Here is a 26,020-nt window from a genome sequence, read left to right on the forward strand (position 1 = left end):
TTTGATTATTTTAAGAATGAAATGTTTTTTGGTTTTTAATAGTGAACATTTAGAAAAACGTATAACTTGACTTAAATATGTTAAAAAAAATGTTAAATATGTTAAAAAAATAGTTTTAATTTAAAATGACTTAAAAACTAAAATTTTAAAATTACTAATGATAAAAAATATTTACAAAATAAAAAATACTTCACTCCCAGCGCCGCAATCAGGAATGGTGCCCAAAAGGCTGGCAGCATTGCCACGTTGAATGGCCAGGCTAATTTTCTGGCCGAAATAGCTGCCAGCCTTTTGATCACCGGTCACCTCGGTAAGCCTCTTTGCCAGTTCCTTATAAAAGGAACGAGCGCTTGGACCCCATGGTTTTAATTTAATATGACATTTGTCGATATGTCCCAACACTAACATTTTTGTAACTCGAGATAACCTTGTAGAGACGTCGTCAATACTCTAGCTTGATTTTTATAATTTCGAATTACTACTTATTGGTGTCATTTAACGCTGCATTTACACGAAATTATCATTTTTATTGGAAGCACTGTCGTCGAAAATATTGTTTGTAGGTCAGACGTGAATTATTTCTTGTCCGCCAATATTTAGCTCTCATTGATCGCTACTACAAAGTTATGTCGTTACTTTTGATGACAGCTGTCATTCTAATCAAGCTATATTGGATAGACTATAGTCAACAATATAACCTTGTTTATAGTTTGACAGGCAGGCCTCATACTAGGTAGATCGACGATCTGTAGGCCTAAGATGCGCGCCGCGATAAGCGGTTATCACGCCATTTTATCGATTTTGCCCATACATTTTGACGTCGATAAAAGTTATCACGGCGCGCATCTTAGGCCTACTGGTAAAGGTCGCGGGAAGAGCCTGGATGCGGGCAGTGCAAGACCTTTCATTGTCTTGCACTGTCCGCATCCAATGAAAACCTTGGGGAAGCCTTTATCCAGCAGTGGACGTCATTTGGCTGAAACAAACAACTGAACATTTCACACCACGGATGACCATCTATGTCGCTATTAGTGATCAACAAGCCGTGTGGTGACGGCAGAGTAGAATACATTTGTCACCAACCCCTACTCTTCCCGCGGGTGTCGTAAGAGGCGACTTAGGGACTACACATCAAACAGAGAATGGGCAGCAGCGCTCTCTGAATAACATCAATCTTTTAAGCTGCGATCTCCAACCCGCCTGCCAAGCGTGGAGATTATGGCAAAACCCTCCACTATAGTGGAGGAGGCTCATGGTCCAGCAGTGGACTGTAAAGGGGCTGTTGATGATAATGAGATGTTAATTAGGAAAATATACCTAACGATGAAAAGAATAGGAGTGAAATTGGTGTAAAAATCATATCAATATCAATATTACCTTCGCTTCAGTGTCGTTGAGTTCCACTCCAGCCAGATATTGGTTGTATTCCAACACGCTACGCCTGCCAGCGCTTAGAACCGCTAAAACAAAAACAAAATATATTGAAATGTTGTTATCTTGATGTACAGACAACGGCATGTTAAGCAAAAACTATGGTATCTCATGTAGATGTAAAATAGTGGGAGATATTTCAACAGACATGCATTTATTTTGATTTACTGTAGTCTGTGTTAAACCACGAACAAGATTGATTAATTTTTTATTGATTTCAATGCTAGTAAAACCTAATCGTACAGCAAATTTCTAAACTAACTCGGTTTTAAGGGATAACAAAGTGTTTACAACTATTTAAGGGTACCTACCTACATGTTAAATGTTTGCGACCCTATGATAAGTAAAGAAGATATTATTATACACCCGTATTCTCAAACGACGCTTGCTTAAGTGAAGCAGGAAATCGAACGCACAGTATTGAATACAGCTCTGTAATTGGTTCATATGTCACCCTGTGGATCCACGCGTACTGTGTGACCTCATAGTAATGTTTGTGAATACAGACGTTAAAATATGATGGAAAAAACATAATCCTCCTTCTGGCGTAGTCGGGTAAATATGAGTCACAGTTCTCTGTCAATTGCTGACCCATACCTTCATTGACATCACCAGTCTCCTCAAACTTCACGTTAGGGTAGTCGTCCATCGGCTTCAAGGAGGCTTCGCCCTTGGGCAGGTCGTAGAGCACCCTGTATCCAGGCATATCCTTGTATACATCCAGGTTCATGGCCAAAGCAGGGTTGTCAACGTCGCCCGTGGCCGCGTTGTTGGAATTCAGCGTGAATGTGCACATTAGAAGCACTGGGATTAGTACTTGCTGTAATAAATTATGATCCCTTTGTATTATCTAGTGTTAATTGTGACAAATATAACACTTTAAAATAACGGTATCGTTATAGCTAATGAGCTGATGTCATAGTGACATTGAACCTAGAAATGTCAGATTAGAGGGTCGCGCGCGGACTACTCCCCGCTTTTTTGTGCTAAGTGATGAATTGTATTTTATAAATGAGGCAATATAATGTGAAAGTTATATATCTAGTGTTTTATTTATGAGAACGGATCTACCGGCCTTTAACACTAGATAATAAATAGCAAAAAGACAAAAAAACTGCTGTACTATTAATTCCAGGGGCTTGTGGCTTAGAGGCGGTAGCGCTTTGGTGGCGATCACTAAAGTTAAGAAACCTACGCCGCGGTCATTAATGGATGGTTGACCCTGCGATCATATTTAGTGAGATTTATCGTTTTTAGATAAAGTCGTGCCCAGCTAAAAAGGACTGTACATCAAGGGCATACAGTACATTTTTACGATTCAACTAAGGCAACATCTACATATTCCTACTACGTTGTTTAATACGCATGCTGACCTTTTAAAAATAATATAATATTGTAATAACTTACCAAACTGAAGAAATACATCCTCTTGTACCATAGGAAGAGGAATTGACGTTTCATCAGCATCAGTATTTGACGAATGTACAGGCGCGGTCCGGAGAGAATGTTGAACGTTGGCTCTGAAGCTGCAAAATACCGTACTAATGTAATAACTTAAAAGTAGTGTCCGACCGAATATGGATTTTCAGCCGAAAACGGAAACGAAAACGAAGCTTCGGCTGCAGTCTCATTTTCGGCCGAAAACGAAAACGAAAACGAAAATGACCTTCAACTCTCAAATTTCAATCTGAAATTATGTAAAAACTTTGAAAACCGTTAATGTTTTGACCAAAAACATAATGACGTTTGACAGTTGATTTTGATAGATTGATTATAGAAACCGGCATTAAAACACAAAAAAAAATATCATGAAATTCTTAGTAGAATATTATTTCCGGTGTATATTGAAATATTGGGAAGTGAAGAAGAAATAAAGGGTGTCCAGTGGGAATTTTTTAACTTCAAAAATGAATACAAATAAATTAATGATTTTTTATTATTTATTACTAATGCAAACTGGAGTTTAACAATGTGGATTAAATTTTTTATAGGCAATGTCTTCTAAATGATGCCCGTTTTACTATAGGCACTCTCACAGTCGGACCCTTACATTCGCAACTATGCGAGAGCAAATCGCGCTAATAATTTTCCTGCAACTTCACGGCGGATATTTTCTTACAGAACCTGAATTATTTAAGGATTGTTTGCTGTAAACTTTTGACTTGAGATATTCCCACAAGAAAAAGTCGCATGGTGTGAGATCTGGTGACCGAGGCGCCTAGGGTATGTCCCTGTACTTGCTGATCATTTATTTGAAAAAAAAAAAAAATAGTCCTCAGTGTCTCCATCGAGGTACTCTCCGTGTGTGGTGAGACACCTTCTTGCTTAAATAGAGTTACGTAGTTGACCGGGATGCAGTTGCAGTTGTGGTATCAGACATTCATCGATCATTCGACAATACAATACATTTCAAATACTTATTGCTCAACTGCGAACACTCTGTAGGCACCAGTGACTCATGGCGTATTATTTTGAAACAATTAAACTTAATGAAAACTCTTTGGGTTTATTGTATTCAATTTTGAACTTGGAAAATTGTTGCTGGACACCCTTTACAACGTAACCTCACTTCAAAACTTCAAAAGAGTGTGATAATACCGCGTCCGTTCAAGTCTGATTGGAACCATGAGTGCACCAGATGCACTCCCGAAGATATCGGAACGATAAACGTCACCATCTTATTCACGTATTTTTGATATTCGGTTTGGCCGAAGCTTCGGCTGGTTTTTGGCCGAAAACGAAAATATGGCCGAATGTCCATTTTTTGGCCGAAAATGGCCGAAAACGAAAACGAATATTCGGTCGGTCACTACTTAAAAGTTAATGGAGTTTGACAGAATTTTGACGTTTGTCAATGTTGAAGTAAGATGATGCAACCCAGCCTTAGTGTTTAATTGTTAAGATGCAATTACTTACGCATGCCTCCAAGATTGCCGTCAAGTTCATCTTGCGAGCGCGAAGTGTCGACGTCACTGCATAATCTGTGAAAAAAACGTAGGATCATCAAAATCGGTCTACAGCTCAATGTTATCAATGGCTGCTTCGTGTAAGCAAAACATGATATTTGTTTTAGGTCTGATTTTTCTGAAGAATAACCTTGTCTTTTTAACATATTTCCCATACTAAAACTGTCTATGTGCCAAACTTATTCTTCAGTTAAAAGTTATCTAACGATTGAAAAATCGGCCCTTAAAGCAAATTTTTCAATCGTTACATATCTTTTAACTGAAGAATAAACTTGTCATTTTCACATATTTCCCATACTTAAACTGTCAATGTGCCAAACTTATTCTTCAGATAAAAGTTATCTGACGATTGAAAAATCAGCCCTTAAGCAAATAAATGTTTTCATAATCTTGTGCCTTTCTACTGATCTAAGTATTCAAACAAGAAGCTATTTTAAGACTGACCTTTCAGACAAAGAATGGTCGATTGAATAACAATTCTCGAAGATGTCGAAGACGCTTTTATAAAAATCAATAGTCGCAGACTACGTATTTTCGGGTTTCTTCAGAATCTGGCTATTAAGCCACTATTTCGATTCATAAAAGGTATAGATGATAGTAGATTTCATTTAAATGTGTTTTCATGTTTTGTCAAAACAGGACACACGACTAGCAGCTTTCGTTCCACCGGTGTAACTCTTGTGTAGCCAGGATCTACAGCTTGAAGGTCAAGTTTGTCCCAGGGGAAAGTTAAGCTGTCATTGGACCCGCAAGAAGATTAATCAAAAGACCATAGGAGGAGTTCGATGTCAAGGATCGACTTCCAAAGCAAAGCGGATGAAAGACAGGTGACAAACAAAGGTTTATGTATCCTTTGTGAAATGTTAGACACCACGGATAGTAAGCATTAACTACCTATCATGGTAGCTAACCTGCCAATAATATTTCGCTTAAAAGCACGGAAATTAGTTCACTAGGCAAATAATTTAAATTAATCACGATTCGTCAAAAGCAGGGGCATTTATTTGAAAACTAAAAATACTGGTGCAATAAGGCGAAAACGTTTGAGAGCCGACGTTACGTAGAAGAGTAAGTTTATAGTAAACTAGCTTTCCGCCCGCGGCTTCGCCCGCGTGGAATTTTGTCTGTCACAGAAAAACTTTATCGCGCGCGTCCCTGTTTCAAAAACCGGGATAAAAACTATCCTATGTTCTTTCCCGGGACTCAAACTATCTCTATGCCAAATTTCATCAAAATCGGTTGCGAGGTTTAAGCGGGAAAGCGTAACAGACAGACAGACAGACAGACAGAGTTACTTTCGCATTTATAATATTAGTTGGGATTTTCGGAATGAAGGTCAATAAAAAGGCTATGTCGCTGAACATACTACATTACTGTGACTACTAGACACTGTGAAGCCATGAAGGCACTTTAGGAATATAGATTTTTTTTCAATAAAAGACATTTCTTATAGTCTTCAGATGTTTATTTTGTATTCATAAACTTTTTATTTATCATTAAGATGACAACATTATAATACAAAGATACAAAATCATTTTTACATAATATACATACCTATCGACATGGTAACAAAAATCTTTAATTTTTACATTGAGCCATTTTTATAAAGAAAATATAACTTGCCAAATATATACACTAAATAAATATATTACAAACAAATTATGGTTAAATTAGAAACTTATGATGTTAGGTGGACATATTACAAATGCTTATGGTGTGTAAATAGGAGTCTTTTTTACATTGCGCAATATCTTAAAATGCTAGCAATATTTCATAACTTATCCTATACAAGACAAAATATCCCAGATGTTACTTGCCCTACCGCCACTTCAGGGATAATATATCGGCTGGCGCTGAGAAGAAGTGGCGCAAGAAACTCAGCCACCTCAACCGATATATTCGTAACTAAAAGAAATACTTACATGTATTTACAATTTAAAATCAATACTAACTAAACTACAATAAACTTAAGACCCATGCCTGTATTCCGTATTAGTACTGCTAGTCAGAATCTCAAAAGGCTTGTATCTGTAGCACCTTCTGTGCGCATAGTACTCCCGTTCACAGGGACACTCGTAGCTATTGATGTACTTGGCGAGTTCTTCTAATCCGGCGACGAGCTCGCGACGTAGCCTCCTCTTGTGCATCGCCTGCTGTTCAAAGCTCGTCAGCACCCTGGAGTAACCAAACGCCTTCTCCGCAGCCCGACAAATTTCCACCGCTTGCTCCAACGTCAATTTTTCAATGACCATAAGCTTCTGCTGCACCCGCTGGTTATTTATCCCGACGACAATTTTGTCACGCAGCATCCTATCTTTGGATTCACCAAAGTTGCAGCCCTCCGCCATGATTTGTATTTTTTCGTAAAATTCCTCGAAAGACTCTTCATCATCTTGCCGCTTCAAATTAAAATTGTAGCTATTTACGACTTCCTTATCAGCCGTCATAGTGATGTTCAAGTTTGATCCGAATACGGCTTGAAACAACAAACACAGATGCTTATACTTATGTTCTTGAAAAGGCTTCAAATCGATTTCTAATTACGCACATGCGCCGTTGCCGCACGATGATATGCGTTTTAATCGAGTAAGAAAAAATCAGCTCAGCAAATCTTCAATAATCTTCGCTATTGCCACACTTTTCCAACTTCTCCCTGTAGTTTCAGCGATGAAATATATTTCTTGCAGCCTTTACAGGTTTATTTCTATATTCCCGATTGCAGATACCATAATTATAAACTGTGTTCAATTGCGCTCCGGTCGAGAGAATGAAACAAATTGACAGATTTGACGATGTGCCGATGACAATTTGTTTTTTAATGTTCCATAACATGTTGGTACAAGCTGCGAACTAGTGGCGGGAAATACAAACGTGCCGGTACGAACCTGTTGATATCAGAGGAACGATAATGAGCTATAAAGGTGCGATTTCACCAAAGCTGAGCAAAATTTGCGATTTAGAGGGCGCTGGTGTACCACACTGGAGTTGAACTCTTTTGAGCTGCGTGCCGACCATATGAAAAAAAGTGTGAGGCATCGATTTATTACGTCTTCGTAAAGAAAGTTCGCGGTAGTTTTAGAAATAAATTTAAAATAAAACAGTTTAAAAACAACTCGCTTTAGCTCGGCTTGATGCGGACTACACTAAAATGTGAATGAATATTTTTGTGGTTGTTAGATTACACACATTTAAGTTTGACCTCAAGAACGGTAAGACTGTGGAGTCTAAGTTCAACTCCCAACGGTCTAATTTGGTTAACAGTGTAAATGCTTCAAATACTGTCTTTTCGACGACATTTGCTCACCATAATTACTTACCTTGAGATGCTGTTTCGAACGAATAAATATGTGATTTTAGATAAACCGATACAAGTTGACTAAGGCCCAGAACAGACGTTTAATAAACGCAACTGCAATGAAACTGCAACTGCTAGTTGCTTTGGAGTTGCATCTAAGTTTCTGCCATAGCGTCCGTTGAGAGACCACACATGACGCGACCAGTTTGAAACTTTCAGTTTCAGTTTCATTCATCAGAATCATTACAAAGTTGCAGTTTCGTTGCAGTTGCGTTTCACCGTCTGTTCTGGGCCTTAGTATTTAAATTGAGTAAGAGCGACGGTTGCAAGAAGTTTCTAAAGCCTTATGCTAGTCCTATACATTAAGCTGGAATCCAAAACAGCAGATCTGTGATGGAACGCCAATAAATCAAAAAGTTCCGTCGTAGACAGGACTTCAAAGTAACAAATTCAAATACGAAACATTTTTCTAAGGCCTGGTCCGTGAGCACGTAGAATTTTGTAGGATGGCCCCAAGCTACCCATCCTTATCGCTCGCGCGTAATTATGTTGCTGTCGCGACTGTGCGACGGGCGCCCGCAATGAGAGTGCGAGCGCGACAGCAACATAATTACGCGCGAGCGATAAGGATGGATAGCTTGGGGTCATTGGACAAAATTCTACGTGCTCACGGACCAGGGTTTAGTGTGTACTTAGCTCGATAAATAAAAGACAAAGGAATACTGACCTTAAGAACACCTCCTCAAGCGTGGTTATCCCAACTCCAATTGAGTCAATTCCCAGTTCCGATCGTTGCGACTCCAGTTTAGTGAACAGGCTCGGGAAATGCTTGCTGCTTGCCGCGGGAAGGTTGTACGATATCGAGTTGATGGTGGTTTCCTTGACGGCGGCATCCGGAACTATGGACTGTATTACGTTGGTCATAGGGTCTTCTTTGGGCTGGCCGATCGTGGTGAAGGTGAGGCGGTAGCCGGTGCCTGTAGAGATTGATACATACATTAGTTTCACTAAGAAGTATTTAATGGAGATCTGGTTTTACGTCTTCCTAACACTATGCTAAAGACTAGACAATTTTTGAAATTAAATGACTTTCATTAGCTGCCATAAGCGTCACGACTTGGCTAAATCAGACCGATGACGGTTGCGTGCCATGCAAAGCATATCCTGAGAATAATCGCTATAAATAGCGTATTCCGTTAAGAGAATCGACAGCTGTCTATGGTATAAGAACCGTACAGAATTAAATCTTCATTTTGCACTTGGTTTTGTGCAAATTGCAAGGGGGTTTCCTTATCTAAAGGAAGATAGGCACATTAATCTGAACACTGTGCCAACTTATCTAATTGCAATAAGTACGAATTTGCAAAGAAAATGTATAGTTGAATGTGCTGTTGTAATGACATTTCATAAAGATTCAATCAAGTCAAAGTCGAAGCTTTTATTAGTACCTTTTTTAGTATTTCCAGGGCGCTTAAAGGCTTGGGCAGACCAAACGCGGGGCAGTAGCAGCGCAGTTTGAATGCGGGCCCACGCAAGTTGTAATACAAGAAACTCTTTGAAGTGAGTCACACCAGATTTGAACGCGGGCCCGCGCTCCAACCGCGCCGCACTGCAACTGCCGAACGACAAAAGAGGCGGCGCGGGTGCGGGACAGAAGCGGTGCGAACGCGGGCCCGCGCTGTTGTATTACTATGGCGGCCATATTAGCATGACACATGTTTTCGAATATTGAAATTTTTGACAACCGCCCGCGGTTCAACTGCTCTGAAACTGCGCTGCTTTCAGTGTGCCTACTGCCGCGCTGCAACTGACCCGCACTGCTTCGGACTTGCGTTTGGTCTGTGGAAGCTTTAAGTAGTATTAAGTGGTATCTTATGTAGTTGTAATAGGTGGTATTATTACCTAAGGCTCTCTTGAGGTACATGGGCGTGGCGTGGCATCGCAGCTGGCCGGCGTGCAGCGCCGCCACGCGGTCGCCTAAAGCGTCAGCTTCCTCCATGAAGTGAGTCGACAGCAGGACGGTGCGAGAGCCTCGCAGCGACTATGTAAAAAACACATACGTTTTTAGACGACAAAAGTATGGTTTATCGCGTAAAATCTATAAAATGGCGCAATAAAAGCTTATCGCGACACGCATCTTAGACCTGCTAATGTTAGCATATTGGACCCTTGGTATTTTACTACATCTACGGGAAGAGTGAAAGTAGTCCTATTCTACTAAATTCATACCGCCAGATAGTTTACTCTCTTGGTCGCTTCAAATACATACCAGTAACAAGTCCCACAGCTCCCGGCGCGTCTCCACGTCAAGCCCAGACGTGGGCTCGTCCAGTATGAGCAAGCGTGCGTTCCCAGCCAGTGGCTGCAGTGCCTTTACCAGATCGATCCACGTAGTAGGAGGCCTGCCAGCCCGTGGTCGCCACTCGAGAACTTTTCTGCCCCAACGGCCATCGTCTCAACGAGCTATGTGCCCCGCCCACTGCCACTTGATTTTAGCAATTCTGCGAGCTATGTCGGTCACTTTGGTTCTCCTGCGGATCTCCTCATTTTTGATTCGATCACGCAGGGAAACTCCGAGCATAGCCCGATCCATCGCCCTTTGGGTGACCTTGAGCCTTCTTATGAGGCCCATAGTAAGCGACCACATACCAGTAGCAAGTCCCACAGCTCCCGGCGCGTCTCCACGTCCAGCCCAGACGTGGGCTCGTCCAGTATGAGCACTCGCGCGTTCCCAGCCAGTCACAAGCCAGCTGTAGTCGCCGCTTCATGCCGCTGGACAGCTTACTCTCACGGTCGCTCGGAGTACATACCAGTAGCAAGTCCCACAGCTCCCGGCGCGTCTCCACGTCCAGCCCAGACGTGGGCTCGTCCAGTATGAGCACGCGCGTGTTCCCAGCAAGTCACAAGCCAGCTGTAATCGCCGCTTCATGCCGCTGGACAGCTTACTCTCACAGTCGTTCGGAATACATCATCATCATTTCAGCCATAGGACGTCCACTGCTGAACATAGGCCTCCCCCAATGACTTCCACATCGCACGGTTGGTAGCGGCCTGCATTCAGCGCCTTCCTGCTACCTTTATCAGGTCGTCGGTTCACCCTGTGGGTGGACGTCCCACGCTGCGTTTTCCGGTACGTGGCCTCCACTCCAGAACCTTGTTACCCCATCGACCGTCAGTTCTGCGTACTATGTGCCCTACCCATTGCCACTTCAGCTTCCTAATCCGTCGGGCTATATCAGTGACTTCAGTTTGTTTACGGATCTCCTCATTTCTGATTTGATCTCGTAAAGAAACACCGAGCATAGCCCTTTCCATAGCACGCTGTACATACCTGTAGCAAGTCCCACAGCTCCCGGCGCGTCTCCACATCCAGCCCAGACGTGGGCTCGTCCAGTATGAGCAAGTGTGCGTTCCCAGCCAGTGGCTGCCGTGCCTTTACCAGATCGTCGGTCCACCTAGTAGGAGGCCTGCCCACGCTACGTCTTCCAGCCCGTGGTCGCCACTCGAGAACTTTTCTGCCCCAACGGCCATCGTCTCTACGAGCTATGTGCCCCGCCCACTGCCACTTGATTTTAGCAATTCTGCGAGCTATGTCGGTCACTTTGGTTCTCCTGCGGATCTCCTCATTTTTGATTCGATCACGCAGGGAAACTCCGAGCATAGCCCGATCCATCGCCCTTTGGGTGACCTTGAGCCTTCTTATGAGGCCCATAGTAAGCGACATCCACATACCAGTAGCAAGTCCCACAGCTCCCGGCGTGTCTCCACGTCCAGTCCAGACGTGGGCTCGTCCAGTATAAGCACTCGCGCGTTCCCAGCAAGTGCACACGCCAGCTGAAGTCGCCGCTTCATGCCGCCGGATAGTTCGTCGCTCATATTGTCTGCTTTGGCTTTGATGCCCAGTTTGTCCAGTAGAGCCAGAGAAGAGATTCGCGCTTCGAAGAAGGATGAGCCTTTGAGCTGGAAGTTAAATGTTGGTTAGTGTTCTAAACGTTCTTTTGGTCACTTTTTCAGTGCCTTCGTACATTAGGCGTCCAAGCCGGGTCGTTGCGGCCAGCGAAATATGTTTTTTTTTTATTTGTTCGCGCGGCCTAGTCGTCTAATGTGCAGAAGGCACTTTGATTACTTATTAGTAACCTACTGGACCTACTGGTCCTAATAGGTACCAATAGTTTTGTTAACCCCTCCAAATAAGGTAAATGACTGAAAATGCATTATTCTAGTTTTGTCCACAACGAAGTTATAGAAACGATGGCACGGCTGTGCTGCTTTTTTGCTCGAAATGCAGTAAAATCAAAAATCTAAATTTTCTTTGTTTGTTTAGACTAATTAAATTACCCCCAGATATAAGCTTCTATGCTGTTCTTGTATATCATGTAACTGATGTCATATCAAAGTCAACTTCGTCGTTTTTTTGATAATTCTGATTTTTTTTGAGAACGGTATGCAATTGCCATAATCTTTAACTATTCTAGATACATACCAGCGTGAAGAACATGACGTGCTCCAGTACAGTGAGGTCTGGGAAGAACAGGTTATGCTGCGGGCACAGCCCGATGTGCTGCCGTGCTGCCTCCTTCTCTGATGCCATGTCTAGACCGTTCACCAGGACCTTGCCTGACGTTGGGCCGATCATACCTGTGGGAGGACGTTACATTTCACAATAGAACAAGGCAGTGGTGTAACTATGGCAGAGCTGGCAAAATGCCACGGGCCCTCGACCCTAATCCTCCCCTTGCGATGCCCCCACGATACCCCCCCCCCCNGAAAAATAACCTAACCAAGGGCCCCATGCACAGAATTTGCCACGGGCCTCGGATGGTATAGGTACGGCACTGGAACCAGTGGCTTATTTCACGTATTTTGACAGCAAGATCTCGCTGACGTTCAGAAGTCGTCCCATTGAAAAACAGTTCTAAATCCGTATTCACAAGGGTCATTTTTGATAGAACGATTACTTGATCGGATCGCAACTCAGCGATTTGTTGTCATTGAAGTTTTATTAAGTAGTCCCATTGAAAACCAGTTCTAAATCCGTATTCACAAGGATCATTTTGATACTCGATAGGATCGCAACTCAGTATTTTGTTGTCGTTGAAGTTTTGTAACGTGAATAAGGCTACAAATCTGTTCAACTCCCCGCGTAGGCTTCGAAAACAAAACACACGCGGCGTACCCGCCGGTGGGTTTAATCCACAAGGGATTCACGAGCGACTAGTGAGTAATGGACGCGCGCGTATTCTTCACCCATTGTAAAAAAATAATTCGCTATGGAAAGAAGAAAAAATACGCGTGTGGTGCCCAAGATAGTGACACAGCTTATTGTAACAGTCAGTGCTATCGCATCGGCACAGTACCGATCACTGACGTACGTAAACGAAATGGTGCTTGACTCCGAGACAAGGTAAATTACACTATATTGTCCAAAATCATTTTGCGGTTATTTCATATTTATATTTGGCTAAATACAAGAAAATGAAGGAACATTCTATAATATTGTACTTACCAGTGATTATGGACATGAGCGTGGTTTTTCCAGCCCCGTTGTGTCCCAGCAGGATGGTGATTTCGCCTTTGTATACGTCCAGAGACACGTCGTTTAGCGCGCGTTGTTTTGGGAACATCTGAAAATACATGATATTAAGGTACGTAATGGAGCCACGCCAAGGTTTGTGTGTTTCCTATTTAATCTCAATGTTTAAGTATGTTTTTATAAGCTTTGTCCTTGGCGGATTCCTTAAATCTAGCAGTAGAGTGTCATAGAAATTATAATGATGAATCACGAAAACCAAATGTCGTAGTCTAAAAGATAACCAATTTAAAAAATTTCTTTATGAATGGTTAGTTGATAAATGTTTTTATACTGTCAAAGAATTTCTGAGTGATTGATTTGTGTACCTATAATGACTTCAATTTTTTAATTAATTTATTATTGTTATTAATATGTACATTCTAATTTTGTAAAATTTGCATGCCTACCCTGGACAAAACATGTTGGACTTGACATTTTCTATCGACCATTTTGTTACCATGTTTCTGAGCAAATAAATGATTTATTATTATTATTCTCTTTATTAACCTTGGTTCTTAATTTTAAATATTTTTTTACAATGTAAATTATCAAAAAAAAAATAAATAAAAATACATTATAAAAAAATACTTAAAAATAGTTATTCCGCTGGTAGCGGAGCAGGGCCCAAGCTACCGGTGGTAGGGTCACAGGCTGAGGAACCTCCGGACAATGCGTGCCGTGCTGAGGATCACCGCCTTTTGTATCTGACCCTTGAGCCAACCATCCAGCGAGAGCTTCTTTAGATGTTGGTCGAAGCTCTTCGCTATTAGCCCGTTTGCCGAGACAACTATCGGGACAATGATCGTCGAGTCAACATCCCACATGGCGGTCACCTCGTGGGCCAAGTCAAGGTATTTGCTTTGCTTTTCCTTCTCGGCCTTCACGAGGTTTTCGTCATGCGGGATGGTAATGTCAACGAGCATTGCCCGACGTTGGGATCGGTCAACCACCACAATATCAGGCTTATTACAGACAATAGTCCTGTCTGTGATGATAGAACGATCCCAATAGAGCAATGCATGACCATTTTCGAGAACTGGCACCGGCTGGTATCGGTAATAAGGCGTCTCAGATTCAAGAAGGTCGTACTGAAGAGCAAGTTGCTGATGGATGATTCTGGCTACTAGGTTATGCCTGTGCAAGTACTCACCGTTAGCAAGATGCGAACAACCAGAAATTATATGCCTGAGTGACTCTCCGGGACGGTGGCATGCTCGACAAATGTCGACCGTACCGTCCTTCAGGATATATTTTCGGTAATTGTTCGTCATCATGACCTCGTCAGCAATTGCACAAGCAAAACCCTCGGTTTCCCCAAAGAGGTCACCGAAGCGTAGCCAGTTCACCGAGGCGAGGAGGTCTACATCAGGACCTGTAAGGGCCCGATAGAACCTCCCGTGCAGCTCCTTGCTCTTCCATACGTCCTTCCGATCCGCGACGCTCAGGACCTTTGGCTTGCGCCAGTTCTCGTTCGCCAAGGAGAGCGGCGTGAGGCCTTTGTCAACTGCCACAACATCGCGATGCATTCCGCACTCATTGGCAAGGAAATAATCCCTGAGACTGCACACTTCACGGTTGTGGAGGTTCTTGGCATTTAAAAAGCCTCGACCACCCCACTTCCGTGGAATGTACAGTCTCATCACAGATGAACGCGGATGTAACATGCGATGTTGTGTGAGCTGCTGACGTACCTTCCTATCCAGGGCGTCAAGTTCAGTCTGAGTCCATCTTAGTATGCCGAAGGAGTATATCAATAGAGGCATCACCCAACCGTTGAAAGCTCTTACTTTGTTGCCGCCAGACAAAAGACTATTAAGAACTTTTGTCAGTCGGCTACAAAAGCGTTCTTTCACCGATTTTTTGATGTCTTCTACAGATATACCTAACGATTCTGACATACCAAGATACTTATAGGTCTCAGTTTCGGAGAGAGATTTGAGTGTCATTGTCTCAGAAAGTTGTAAATTCGGGGAATTCACAACTTTTCCCCGCTCTACATGTAAGACCGCACACTTGTCTACACCAAACTCCATCCTGATGGCGTTGCTAAATACCTGTGTGGTTTTTAGCAACTTCACCAGGTCTTGTCGTTTTGGTGCGAACAACTTGAGATCTTATTATTATTATTATTATTAAGTTTATAAAAAACATTATAGTCCATTCAGCGTAAGATGGTGATTATGACAGTTCTATTTAGTGAGGCGCTCCTTATAAACCTAATCGATATTTTTTAGAATCGAGAATATTTTGTATAGAAATCTAATCGCCTTTTATTTGTTTGGTTTATAATCTTGATCAAAATTATATCTATGAATTTGAACGATCTGGAAATGGAATAAACGTGAATATTCTTAGTGGTACAAAATGAATCACAAAGAATTAAACATATGCATTTTATTCAATAAAACATCAAAATAACAATAACAAACAATACGTGGAGAAATCGCACAAAACAAAACCGTCATCAAAGGCAAACGCACACGTACTGACTTAGCTTTGACCTGCCTGAGATAATAATCGTGATTCGATGGTAAGATGACCACCATGCCGATTACTGATTTATTGCGATTGTTTATGTTCCATCCCTATGAGCAAAAGTTCCGACTAACGCAGAAGCAATTCATTTAATATTTAGTAGATCTGACGGCCGCTGGGGCAGGAAAGTTCTTGAGTGGCGACCACGAGCCGGAAGACGTAGCGTGGGCAGGCCTCCCACTAGGTGGGCCGACGATCTGCTGAAGGTCGCGGGAGGCGCTTGGATGCATGCGGCGCAGGACCGGTCTTTGTGGAAATCCTTGGGGGAGGCCTTTGTCCAGCAGTGAACGTCTTTCGGCTGAAACGAACGAATCCAAACAAATATTCAATCAACTCTTTCCTCTTTGTAATATTAGTGTAAAGTCTGTTCGCCGAGAGTCGATAAATCAACGCGCACTGAGTACCATGGTACGAGCCACGCAGCTGCCGTCAAGCGCCCCGGCCGGCGGGCCGCAATGTGTGAAACGCAATGTGTGAAACGGAATAGATTTATTTTACATAAGACCGAAATGAATAGTATGACAGTGGGTAGGGCTTTGCCCAACATTGGGATACACTATAAGCCACTTGATAATAATGAAATACTTTTTATCCAACACATGGACGCCACGTGTTTGATCCGTATCCCCACGTATGCCCTAACCGGAATAATTCCCGTAAAAAAAGAGATAATAATGATAATCTACCAACTTTTTCATTATATCGACAAAAATAATTAGCGGGCCGCAATTTATAATGAGTTTAGAACCTCTGATATTTTTTTTTATACTCTCGGCGAACAGACTTTAGGATAGAGTACATACCTTGGTAACGTTATGCACGCTGATGCCCACCTCCCTAGCGCCAGGCGGCTCGAAGTAGCGCTCGTCGTGCGACGCCGGCCGTTGTAGCTGCCGCGACGCCGAGTCCGGCTTCACGTTGTTCTTCACCCAGTACGACCTCTGTGGAGAACATGCGGCTTGAATGGATGTACTGGGTAAAGTACAATCGATGGCGACTAACAAGATAGGGGAAAGTCGGATGTATTGGACCGGCTGCTAATATGGGCCACCTTATTTCGTAGAATATTCTTTAAGTTGCTGCAAAGGCTTTGCAGAAACTTAAAGAATTTAATTATTTAAAATCTTTAATCTATCTTTATAAAAACGAAAGGTCACTGATTGACTGACTGACTCACCTACTCATCACGAAATCTACTAGTGCTAGGAATCTTAAATTTTACATGGGGGTTCCTTTTAGAACGTAGGTGCTCACTAAGAACGGATTTTACGAAACTCCACCCCTAAGGGGGTAAAACGGGATCCACGCATACGAAGTCGCAGGCAGCCGCTGTACACTTGATTCTAAAATTGAGGCATAAAAGACAATGTTAATGCCGTGTGGCATTACAGATCTATTGAAGTTGTATGATTGGCCTTTATGTTATACACTCAACATCAAATAAATCGCACCTTCCGCGACAAGCAATTTCAAACGTATGCATCCCGACTTCCCACCAATATTGGCACCATTTAGAAGCCTAGTTCTAAACTTCATTTCATTAAAGGAAAGGTTTTTACCCCAAAAATGTGTCTTTAGAAGGATCCAGAGTCACTTCTTCAAAAAATAAGTAGTTAGGCTTGAGCCAACTTTTATGGCTATAAAACTGTTAAGTTGGGATTAATCGCTATCCATCTGTTAAAGAGGACACGTGTTATCATTATTTGGTTTTATAACCATACAATTTGGTCTAATTGATCCCAGAGGTGAGCCCAAAGTGAGGTCTTTTTTCAAGTCACATTCATATATTATGTTGATCATTTATTAAGAAATTAAATGTGTTTTTCTTTAAGCATATTTATTAAGCTTTCAAATAACACCAATATTGTTGGGGCACCATGATTGTGTTAGAAGAAAATCTTTAAAGTTCGCGTCTCGGAAGGTGCGGTTTATTTGATGTTGAGTGTAGTTTGTGGATCATCCTCCTGCTACATTTTTCACTACATTTGTGACACAGGTTAGATTTGTTTTTGTCGTTGGTCGTTAACGAAGAACTGGGGAGGTACTACTCCCTGAAGCCCGAGTGACGTCATACCTGCAGCAGGAAGTCCCACGGCAGCGCGAAGATATCGCCTGCAGCCCTAGCGGCGCCCGAGTGACGTCATGCAATGGAGGGAAGTCGAACCTTAATTTCGAACTCCTCCTATGTTCTTCTGATTAATTTCGTTGCGGGTCCAATGACAGTTTAACTTTCCCCCAGGACAAACTTACCTTCATTGGTTGGGTTTTTATGGCGGTCAAGCTGTAGATCCTGGCTACACAGAAGTTGCAGTGGTGGGAACGAGAGGTGGGAATAGTCCCGTTTGACGTCATACCTGCAGCAGGAAGTCTCACGGCAGCGCGAGGGCAAAATTCGGCGCAACCACGACTGGCTCTCCGCTAATCCCCGCTAAATTTTGTCAGTGTGTGCGTGCGCGCCGCATACGTATTGGCGCGCTCACATACAAACCGCGCCCGGTGCATTTCTATGAAGATGACCTACTCATTTGTATTTACTCTGCTGCAGCCCTAGCGGCGCCCGATGACGTCATACCTGCAGCAGGAAGTCCCACGGCAGCGCGTGCCCGTAGCGGCCTGGACGCACGTGGTCGAAGTACCACGCCGGCGCGAAGAAGAATACCGCTTGCAGCTCTAGCGGCGCCCGAGTGACGTCATACCTGCAGCAGGAAGTCCCACGGCAGCGCGAAGACATCGCCTGCAGCCCTAGCGACGCCCGAGTGACGTCATACCTGCAGCAGGAAGTCCCACGGCAGCGCGAAGGAACCGCCTGCAGCCCTAGCGGCGCCCGATGACGTCATACCTGCAGCAGGAAGTCCCACGGCAGCGCGAAGACACCGTCTGCAGCCCTAGCGGCGCCCGAGTGACGTCATGCAATGGAGGGAAGTCGAACCTTAATTTCGAACTCCTCCTATGTCTTCTGATTAATTTCGTTGCGGGTCCAATGACAGTTAAACTTTCCCCCGGGACAAACTTGACCTTCATTGGTTGGGTTTTTATGGCGGTCAAGCTGTAGATCCTGGCTACACAGGAGTTGCAGTGGTGGGAACGAGAGGTGGGAATAGTCCCGTTGACGTCATACCTGCAGCAGGAAGTCCCACGGCAGCGCGTGCCCGTAGCGGCCGGGCCGCGCGTGGTCGAAGTACCACGCCAGGGCGAAGAAGAACACCGCTTGCAGCCCTAGCAACGCCCGAGTGACGTCATACCTGCAGCAGGAAGTCCCACGGCAGCGCGAAGACATCGCCTGCAGCCCTAGCGGCGCCCGAGTGACGTCATGCAATGGAGGGAAGTCGAACCTTAATTTCGAACTCCTCCTATGTTCTTCTGATTAATTTCGTTGCGGGTCCAATGACAATTAACTTTCCCCCGGGACAAACTTGACCTTCATTGGTTGGGTTTTTATGGCGGTCAAGCTGTAGATCCTGGCTACACAGGAGTTGCAGTGGTGGGAACGAGGGGTGGGAATAGTCCCGAGTGACGTCATACCTGCAGCAGGAAGTCCCACGGCAGCGCGAGGACAAAATTCGGCGCAACCACGACTGGCTCTCCGCTAATCCCCGCTAAATTTTGTCAGTGTGTGCGTGCGCGCCGCATACGTATTGGCGCGCTCACATACAAACCGCGCTTAGTGCATTTCTATGAAGATGACCTACTTATTTGTATTTACTCTGCTGCAGCCCTAGCGGCGCCCGAGTGACGTCATACCTGCAGCAGGAAGTCCCACGGCAGCGCGTGCCCGTAGCGGCCGGGCCGCACGTGGTCGAAGTACCACGCCAGCGCGAAGACACCGCCTGCAGCCCTAGCGGCGCCCGAGTGACGTCATACCACAGAATAATAATAAGTACTACGTACAGATTTACAGAAGGTTTACTTCGCGAAGGTATTTAAAAAAAATTATGCTCAATGTCATTAACAATATGGTGTAATTTAGCTTGTCTCAAGAGTCAAGCACCATTTTGTTGACACACGTCAGTGATCGGTACTGCGTCGAAGCCATAGGGCTGACTTCGGTAAATTATGTGTGACGTGAGGTGCCAAACTGCAGAAAATGGCGGAGGAAATACATGACTAAGCATGAATTATCATGAATAATATTAACCACTTATTTACCTCTCAGTGTCTTCAGGCAACTTAAAAAAGTACATTCTGTGTTTTTATTATTATTTAGGCAGTTAAATACTGCACAGTATTTAGTACACCATTTTCTTTATTTTTTTCCATCATACACAAGAATACGCGTGCGTGAGTCAATGCTCGCTCGTATGTGAGGCCTTGTCGAATAGTAATCCTGTAGCGTGCCATCGTGCTTGTTTTGTTTTCGATGTAAACTCGCGGAGATGAACAGGCCTGGTCATACCTGCAGCAGGAAGTCCCACGGCAGCGCGAAGACATCGCCTGCAGCCCTAGCGGCGCCCGAGTGACGTCATGCAATGGAGGGAAGTCGAACCTTAATTTCGAACTCCTCCTATGTTCTTCAGATTAATTTCGTTGCGGGTCCAATGACAGTTTAAACTTTCCCCCGGGACAAACTTGACCTTCATTGGTTGGGTTTTTATGGCGGTCAAGCTGTAGATCCTGGCTACACAGGAGTTGCAGTGGTGGGAACGAGAGGTGGGAATAGTCCCGTTTGACGTCATACCTGCAGTAGGAAGTCCCACGGCAGCGCGAGGACAAAATTCGGCGCAACCACGACTGGCTCTCCGCTAATCCCCGCTAAATTTTGTCAGTGTGTGCGTGCGCGCCGCATACGTATTGGCGCGCTCACATACAAACCGCGCTTAGTGCATTTCTATGAAGATGACCTACTCATTTGTATTTACTCTGCTGCAGCCCTAGCGGGGCCCGAGTGACGTCATACCTGCAGCAGGAAGTCCCACGGCAGCGCGTGCCCGTAGCGGCCTGGCCGCACGTGGTCGAAGTACCACGCCAGCGCGAAGAAGAACACCGCTTGCAGCCCTAGCGGCGCCCGATGACGTCATACCTGCAGCAGGAAGTCCCACGGCAGCGCGGAGACATCGCCTGCAGCCCTAGCGGCGCCCGAGTGACGTCATGCAATGGAGGGAAGTCAAACCTTAATTTCGAACTCCTCCTATGTTCTTCTGATTAATTTCGTTGCGGGTCCAATGACAGTTTAACTTTCCCCCGAGACAAACTTACCTTCATTGGTTAGGTTTTTATGGCGGTCGAGCTGTAGATCCTGGCTTCACAGGAGTTGCAGTGGTGGGAACGAGGGGTGGGAATAGTCCCGTTTGACGTCATACCTGCAGTAGGAAGTCCCACGGCAGCGCGAGGACAAAATTCGGCGCAACCACGACTGGCTCTCCGCTAATCCCCGCTAAATTTTGTCAGTGTGTGCGTGCGCGCCGCATACGTATTGGCGCGCTCACATACAAACCGCGCCCGGTGCATTTCTATGAAGATGACCTACTCATTTGTATTTACTCTGCTGCAGCCCTAGCGGGGCTCGTTTGACGTCATACCTGCAGCAGGAAGTCCCACGGCAGCGCGTGCCCGTAGCGGCCGGGCCGCACGTGGTCGAAGTACCACGCGAGCGCGAAGAAGAACACCGCTTGCAGTCCCAGCAACGTCATCGCTGCGATGGCTGAGCCAGATTTGTTGGTGTGTGACGACATCATCGTTGTAAATGTTAGGCCTTGACCTGGGAGAGAGAGGATTTCTTATGATAAGCTTAATCTATGTCGAGCAATGCTCGGACCTGAGCGCTAGTCTGTAATAATTTGGTCGCCAGCGTCAAGACTACTTGGTTGTGTATGACCTAGTATGACGTCATGACCATCAAGACAATAATATCAGACCACAACCTGGGTGAGAGCAAAACGATATGCTGGTTAGATGTAAGCCTAAAATGAGTTTGTTTGCAGATATGAGCTTTTTCGAATCACAGAGCTAGTTTATAACGGTTTTTTAACGGCATTGGTAAGATTTTTATGCTTCATCTTTCCCTGAGACAAACTTAGATTCACTGGTTAAGTTTTTATTGGAGATCAAGCCGTAATTCCTGGCTACACAGGTGAATGAGAGGTGGGAATAGTCCCGTACATAGTGGTGTTTTTCCCACTTACCAATTTTCTCCAGGGCGCCAATCTCCGCCCAAATCCAGCCCATAGGCGCGTAGGGCAGAAAGCCGGTGGCCAGTACTAGGGATTTCGGAATGTTGTTCTGGTAGAGCAGGTTAGCAGGCGCCCACAGCACTACGTAGGCGAGGGTACCCAGGGTTATGATGTATTGTGCTGGAAGAAAAGATATGATGAATTACAACTTTATGTGTATTAGGATAAGGTCCCATAGGCGCGTAGGGAAGAAAGCCGGTCGCCAGTACTAGGGATTTCGGAATGTTGTTCTGGTAGAGGAGGTTAGCAGGCGCCCACAGTACCACGTAGGCAAGAGTCCCAAGGGTTATGATGTATTGTGCTGGAAGAACAGACATCTTCAACTTATTCGAGGCTAAGGGAAACTTATTCAAGGGGGAAATTATATTTCAAGGTGACTTTATTAAGGTAAGAGCCACTATAGATATTTGAGATGGCTAAACCACCCTTTTTGGACACTTGGGTTGATGTATGCCTGTTGAGTCATAAACCGTATATTTGATAAATCGTTTATTTGCAAACACTTTTAAAACACATTATGTATAGTTGCAACATAACAAAAGTGACAAAACAGCAGGAGACAAAGATGATAGATAGGTACGCACGTGATATAATTTTATACAATGTCCTTTTTCCTACCATTAAAAGCCAGAGTCGTTGAGTTACGAAGGTCTTATTCTTTAGCCAAAATCCTAAAGAATTTTAAGATACTACACTAAGTCTGATAATGACACTGATGCCCGTTTTCACCATCAGTCCCTATTTTCAACCGACTTCATTTAAGTGACCTCTATGAAAACAAAACTCCTATTAAGTGTTACCATAGGGGTCACTTAAAAATTAGGGATTAATGGTGAAAAAAAGGCATGAGTCTCAAAAACAAACAATGACAAAAACATTATTGATTTAATTTTTCTACGGATTTTTCCAGAAGGCTGTAGTAGGATCCGTCTTTAGGATTAAGACGCCGCCTACCGAGTACACCAGAAAAAACAAATGAACGACGAAAAACAAAACACTTACTGCTCTTAGCGATATAGCTGCAAGCGAACGCCATCGCGATAGTGGCGAAGAAGTGTGAATACAGCGCGAAGAATATCAGGAACCCGTTGGATTTTTCTAGAAGCGTGTAGTCGCCCCTCTTTAGCAGTATGGTTCCGCCTTCTGACTACATAAGGAAAACAAGCGAACGACGAAAAACAAAACACTTACTGTCTTAGCGATGTAGCTGCAAGCGAATGCCATCGCGATAGTGGCGAAGAAGTGTGAATACAGCGCGAAGAATATCAGGAACCCGTTGGATCTTTCCTGAAGTGTGTAGTCGCCCGTTTTAAGCAGGGTCCCGCCCTCTTGACTACATAAGGAAAACAAGCGAACGACGAAAAACAAAACACTCACTGCTCTTAGCGATGTAGCTGCAAGCGAACGCCATCGCGATAGTGGCGAAGAAGTGTGAATACAGCGCGAAGAATATCAGGAACCCGTTGGATTTTTCTAGAAGCGTGTAGTCGCCCGTCTTTAGCAGTATGGTTCCGCCCACCGAGTAAACTAGGCACGGGCCCATGACGTTGAATACGTGAGTCATGCCGAGGACATTGGTGGAGACGCCCATCATTTTCATTAGCTCCTGTAAAGAAAGATAGAAGAGATTTTTAAGTTAAGCTGTAGAATGCAAGATAAGTATTGGGACTGATGTCGATTCACTTTATAATACAGGGTGTTTCCTGTAAGGTGTCAAGCCGAAGCCAGGTGATGAGGACCATACCTATCGATTCCACCCCCAGTGTATGTGTTAAGATTTTTCGTAGTTTAGAAGTTATGATTAAATTTGTAACTTTTAAAAATTTCATGACCTAATTTTTTTTTTAACAGAAGTTGTGTGAAAAAAATATTCACCTTTCTTCAGATTTATCTCAACATGATATTGCATTGTCAGGTTTTTGCATGAGCATTAAAGAGGCTATTTGAGCTACGAGACCACCTTAGGATAAAAATTACTAGCTAGGCGGAGTTACTTGGAGAGCTTCACGCGCGGGCACTCTGTGACGTCACTGTGTGCTGCGTATGCGAGCTACCTGTATCCCGCTGGCTCGCTCCTGCAGCAGCCGCGTCATGAGGAACACGAAGTTGACGAACAAGGACAGCCAGCACACGGGAAACAGGATTGCAGTCACCAGTTCGGCGGAGTCGCTTTTTGAGAACTTCACGTATGGGAACTCTTGCAAGACCACATTCTGTAATCACACCAAAAACAATTACGCCCGTATGTGAAGTGAAGCAAAAAATCGAACGCACAGCATTGAATAGAGCTCTGCGATTGGTTCGTGTGTCACCCGGTGCGTCCACGCGCACTGTGAGACCTCAATGCTTGTGAATACGGGCTTTAGAGTCCCCGCAAATTACAGATTTCAGTCAGCCGATAGTTTGGTTGGGTTAATCAGTATGGACCAGTATGAAAGTGCGCACATTACACCGAAATGGTTACGGCCGATTTCTCATACAAATTGGAAACCGACCAAACTATCAGCTAATAAGAGTCTGTAGTCTGAGAGAACTCTTACTGCAAAGTAAAGCAGCATTTCTGTATTACATAAAATAAAAATAAATAAAATTAAGAACCCCTTCTTCGGGCCACATAATGACCCGGTTCCAAAATGTCAAAACCCGGTTCTTGTTGTCCTAGTGACTTGACTTGCAGGGCATAGAAATTACTCCCAACTGTGGGGTGGCTGGCTGTTTATTCCATACCATGTGTTAGGTAATGATACGTAAAATAACACACCTGTTCCACTGGTTTGCCGGTCAGTATCTGAATGTAGCTGGTGTCTATGGCCCATTGGAGTCGCATGAAAGGCTCGTACATCGCTCCTAGAAATAATAAAAATTCAATTTGTAAACCACAAGGTATACGGAGTTTTTGAAAAGTATATTTAGTGCTCAATCAGATCATGCTTTATACCAGTGTTTTTCAACCTTTTTCATGACGCGACCCCCATAATTAGCCAAAAAGTTACCATTTTGGTATGAAAAAATATTTTGCGACCCCCCGACCGCTCGCTTTTTTTTTCATGCATTTTATAATGTTACAAAGATGGCGTAGGATCCGAATATTTCAATCCATACAACATTTATGCATTTGCATAATTCATATAAATGCTATCTTACCATTATTGTTTTTATTACTGAGGATTTTAGGACCTCTCGCGACCCCCGTATAGAGGCTTAGCGACCCCCCAGGGGGTCGCGACCCACAGGTTGAAAAACACTGCTTTATACACGCTAGACCTTAGCGCGTAGCTCAGTCGTAGCGTTTTTGAGACGTCACATATCAGCAAGCCTGCAGAAATGCTTCAGATTTGTATGCTCTGTCACGTCATAATAATATTATGACATGAAACATATTATGTAATGTCACCCCTCTCGTGCCGCTGCTACCTCAGGCACTGACTGAGTTAATCGTCATTTATAACGCCTTTTCCACACAAATTCTCTTAACAATATCCGTTGGTACTGTCAAACCTGGCGCCATCAATTTGACTTTAATGAATATAACGATTTATTACGAATAAATACGACACAACAACATGTCCCTTACTGTTAATTAGTGACTGACAAGATAAGCGTAGGTATAATCATACACTTCCAAAAATTAAGCGGGAAAGATCGTTGCTTGAATACGACGCTTCTGACATTAAAATGATAAAGGCAAGAGGCTGAGTTCATTTGGGCATTCTTATACTACAGTAATATACTGTCAGTTAAATTATTAAAATAATACTTATGATATAGGGCGTGGCTTGATCACAAATTATTTGCATTTGAGGTATTTGAGGAGCAATTCCCTTCGTCAAATCAAGCTAAGCAAATCTTATACATTAAAAAAACATTAGTTGCTATTATAAAACCGCCAAACGACAACTAAGTAATGCAGAAAGGATGCAAAACCTTAAGGAAGTTTTAATTATTATTAAGTATTTTTTATAAACTAAGTCCCAGAAACGCATCGTGGTAAGTTAAATATGCTTGTTACGAGTGAGTTCACCACAATAGTCGGCGGCAGGGTTCGAATCTGCGT

General features: G+C 43.7%; 1 protein-coding gene across 1 annotated transcript in view; it reads right to left on the minus strand.

Annotated features, from left to right (window-relative positions):
• Positions 1–26,020, minus strand: part of LOC114364780 (ATP-binding cassette sub-family A member 1) — a 59,322-nt gene that overhangs the window by 23,244 nt on the left and 10,058 nt on the right. Inside the window, exons 5-20 of the mRNA XM_028321083.1 lie at positions 24,728–24,813; positions 24,021–24,179; positions 23,344–23,572; positions 21,919–22,086; positions 21,380–21,494; positions 19,541–19,604; positions 16,603–16,740; positions 13,199–13,316; positions 12,176–12,330; positions 11,425–11,652; positions 9,595–9,733; positions 8,420–8,669; positions 4,348–4,412; positions 2,839–2,957; positions 2,029–2,251; positions 1,378–1,460 (exon numbers count right to left, since the gene is read on the minus strand). Coding sequence (XP_028176884.1) covers positions 1,378–1,460; positions 2,029–2,251; positions 2,839–2,957; positions 4,348–4,412; positions 8,420–8,669; positions 9,595–9,733; positions 11,425–11,652; positions 12,176–12,330; positions 13,199–13,316; positions 16,603–16,740; positions 19,541–19,604; positions 21,380–21,494; positions 21,919–22,086; positions 23,344–23,572; positions 24,021–24,179; positions 24,728–24,813 — 2,339 coding nt within the window. The remainder of the gene's footprint in view (positions 1–1,377; positions 1,461–2,028; positions 2,252–2,838; positions 2,958–4,347; positions 4,413–8,419; positions 8,670–9,594; positions 9,734–11,424; positions 11,653–12,175; positions 12,331–13,198; positions 13,317–16,602; positions 16,741–19,540; positions 19,605–21,379; positions 21,495–21,918; positions 22,087–23,343; positions 23,573–24,020; positions 24,180–24,727; positions 24,814–26,020) is intronic.

The sequence above is a fragment of the Ostrinia furnacalis genome, unplaced genomic scaffold (genome assembly GCF_004193835.3).
Source record: "Ostrinia furnacalis isolate ACB-3 unplaced genomic scaffold, ASM419383v2 OfSCF7469, whole genome shotgun sequence".
Classification (NCBI taxonomy): Eukaryota; Metazoa; Arthropoda; class Insecta; order Lepidoptera; family Crambidae; genus Ostrinia; species Ostrinia furnacalis.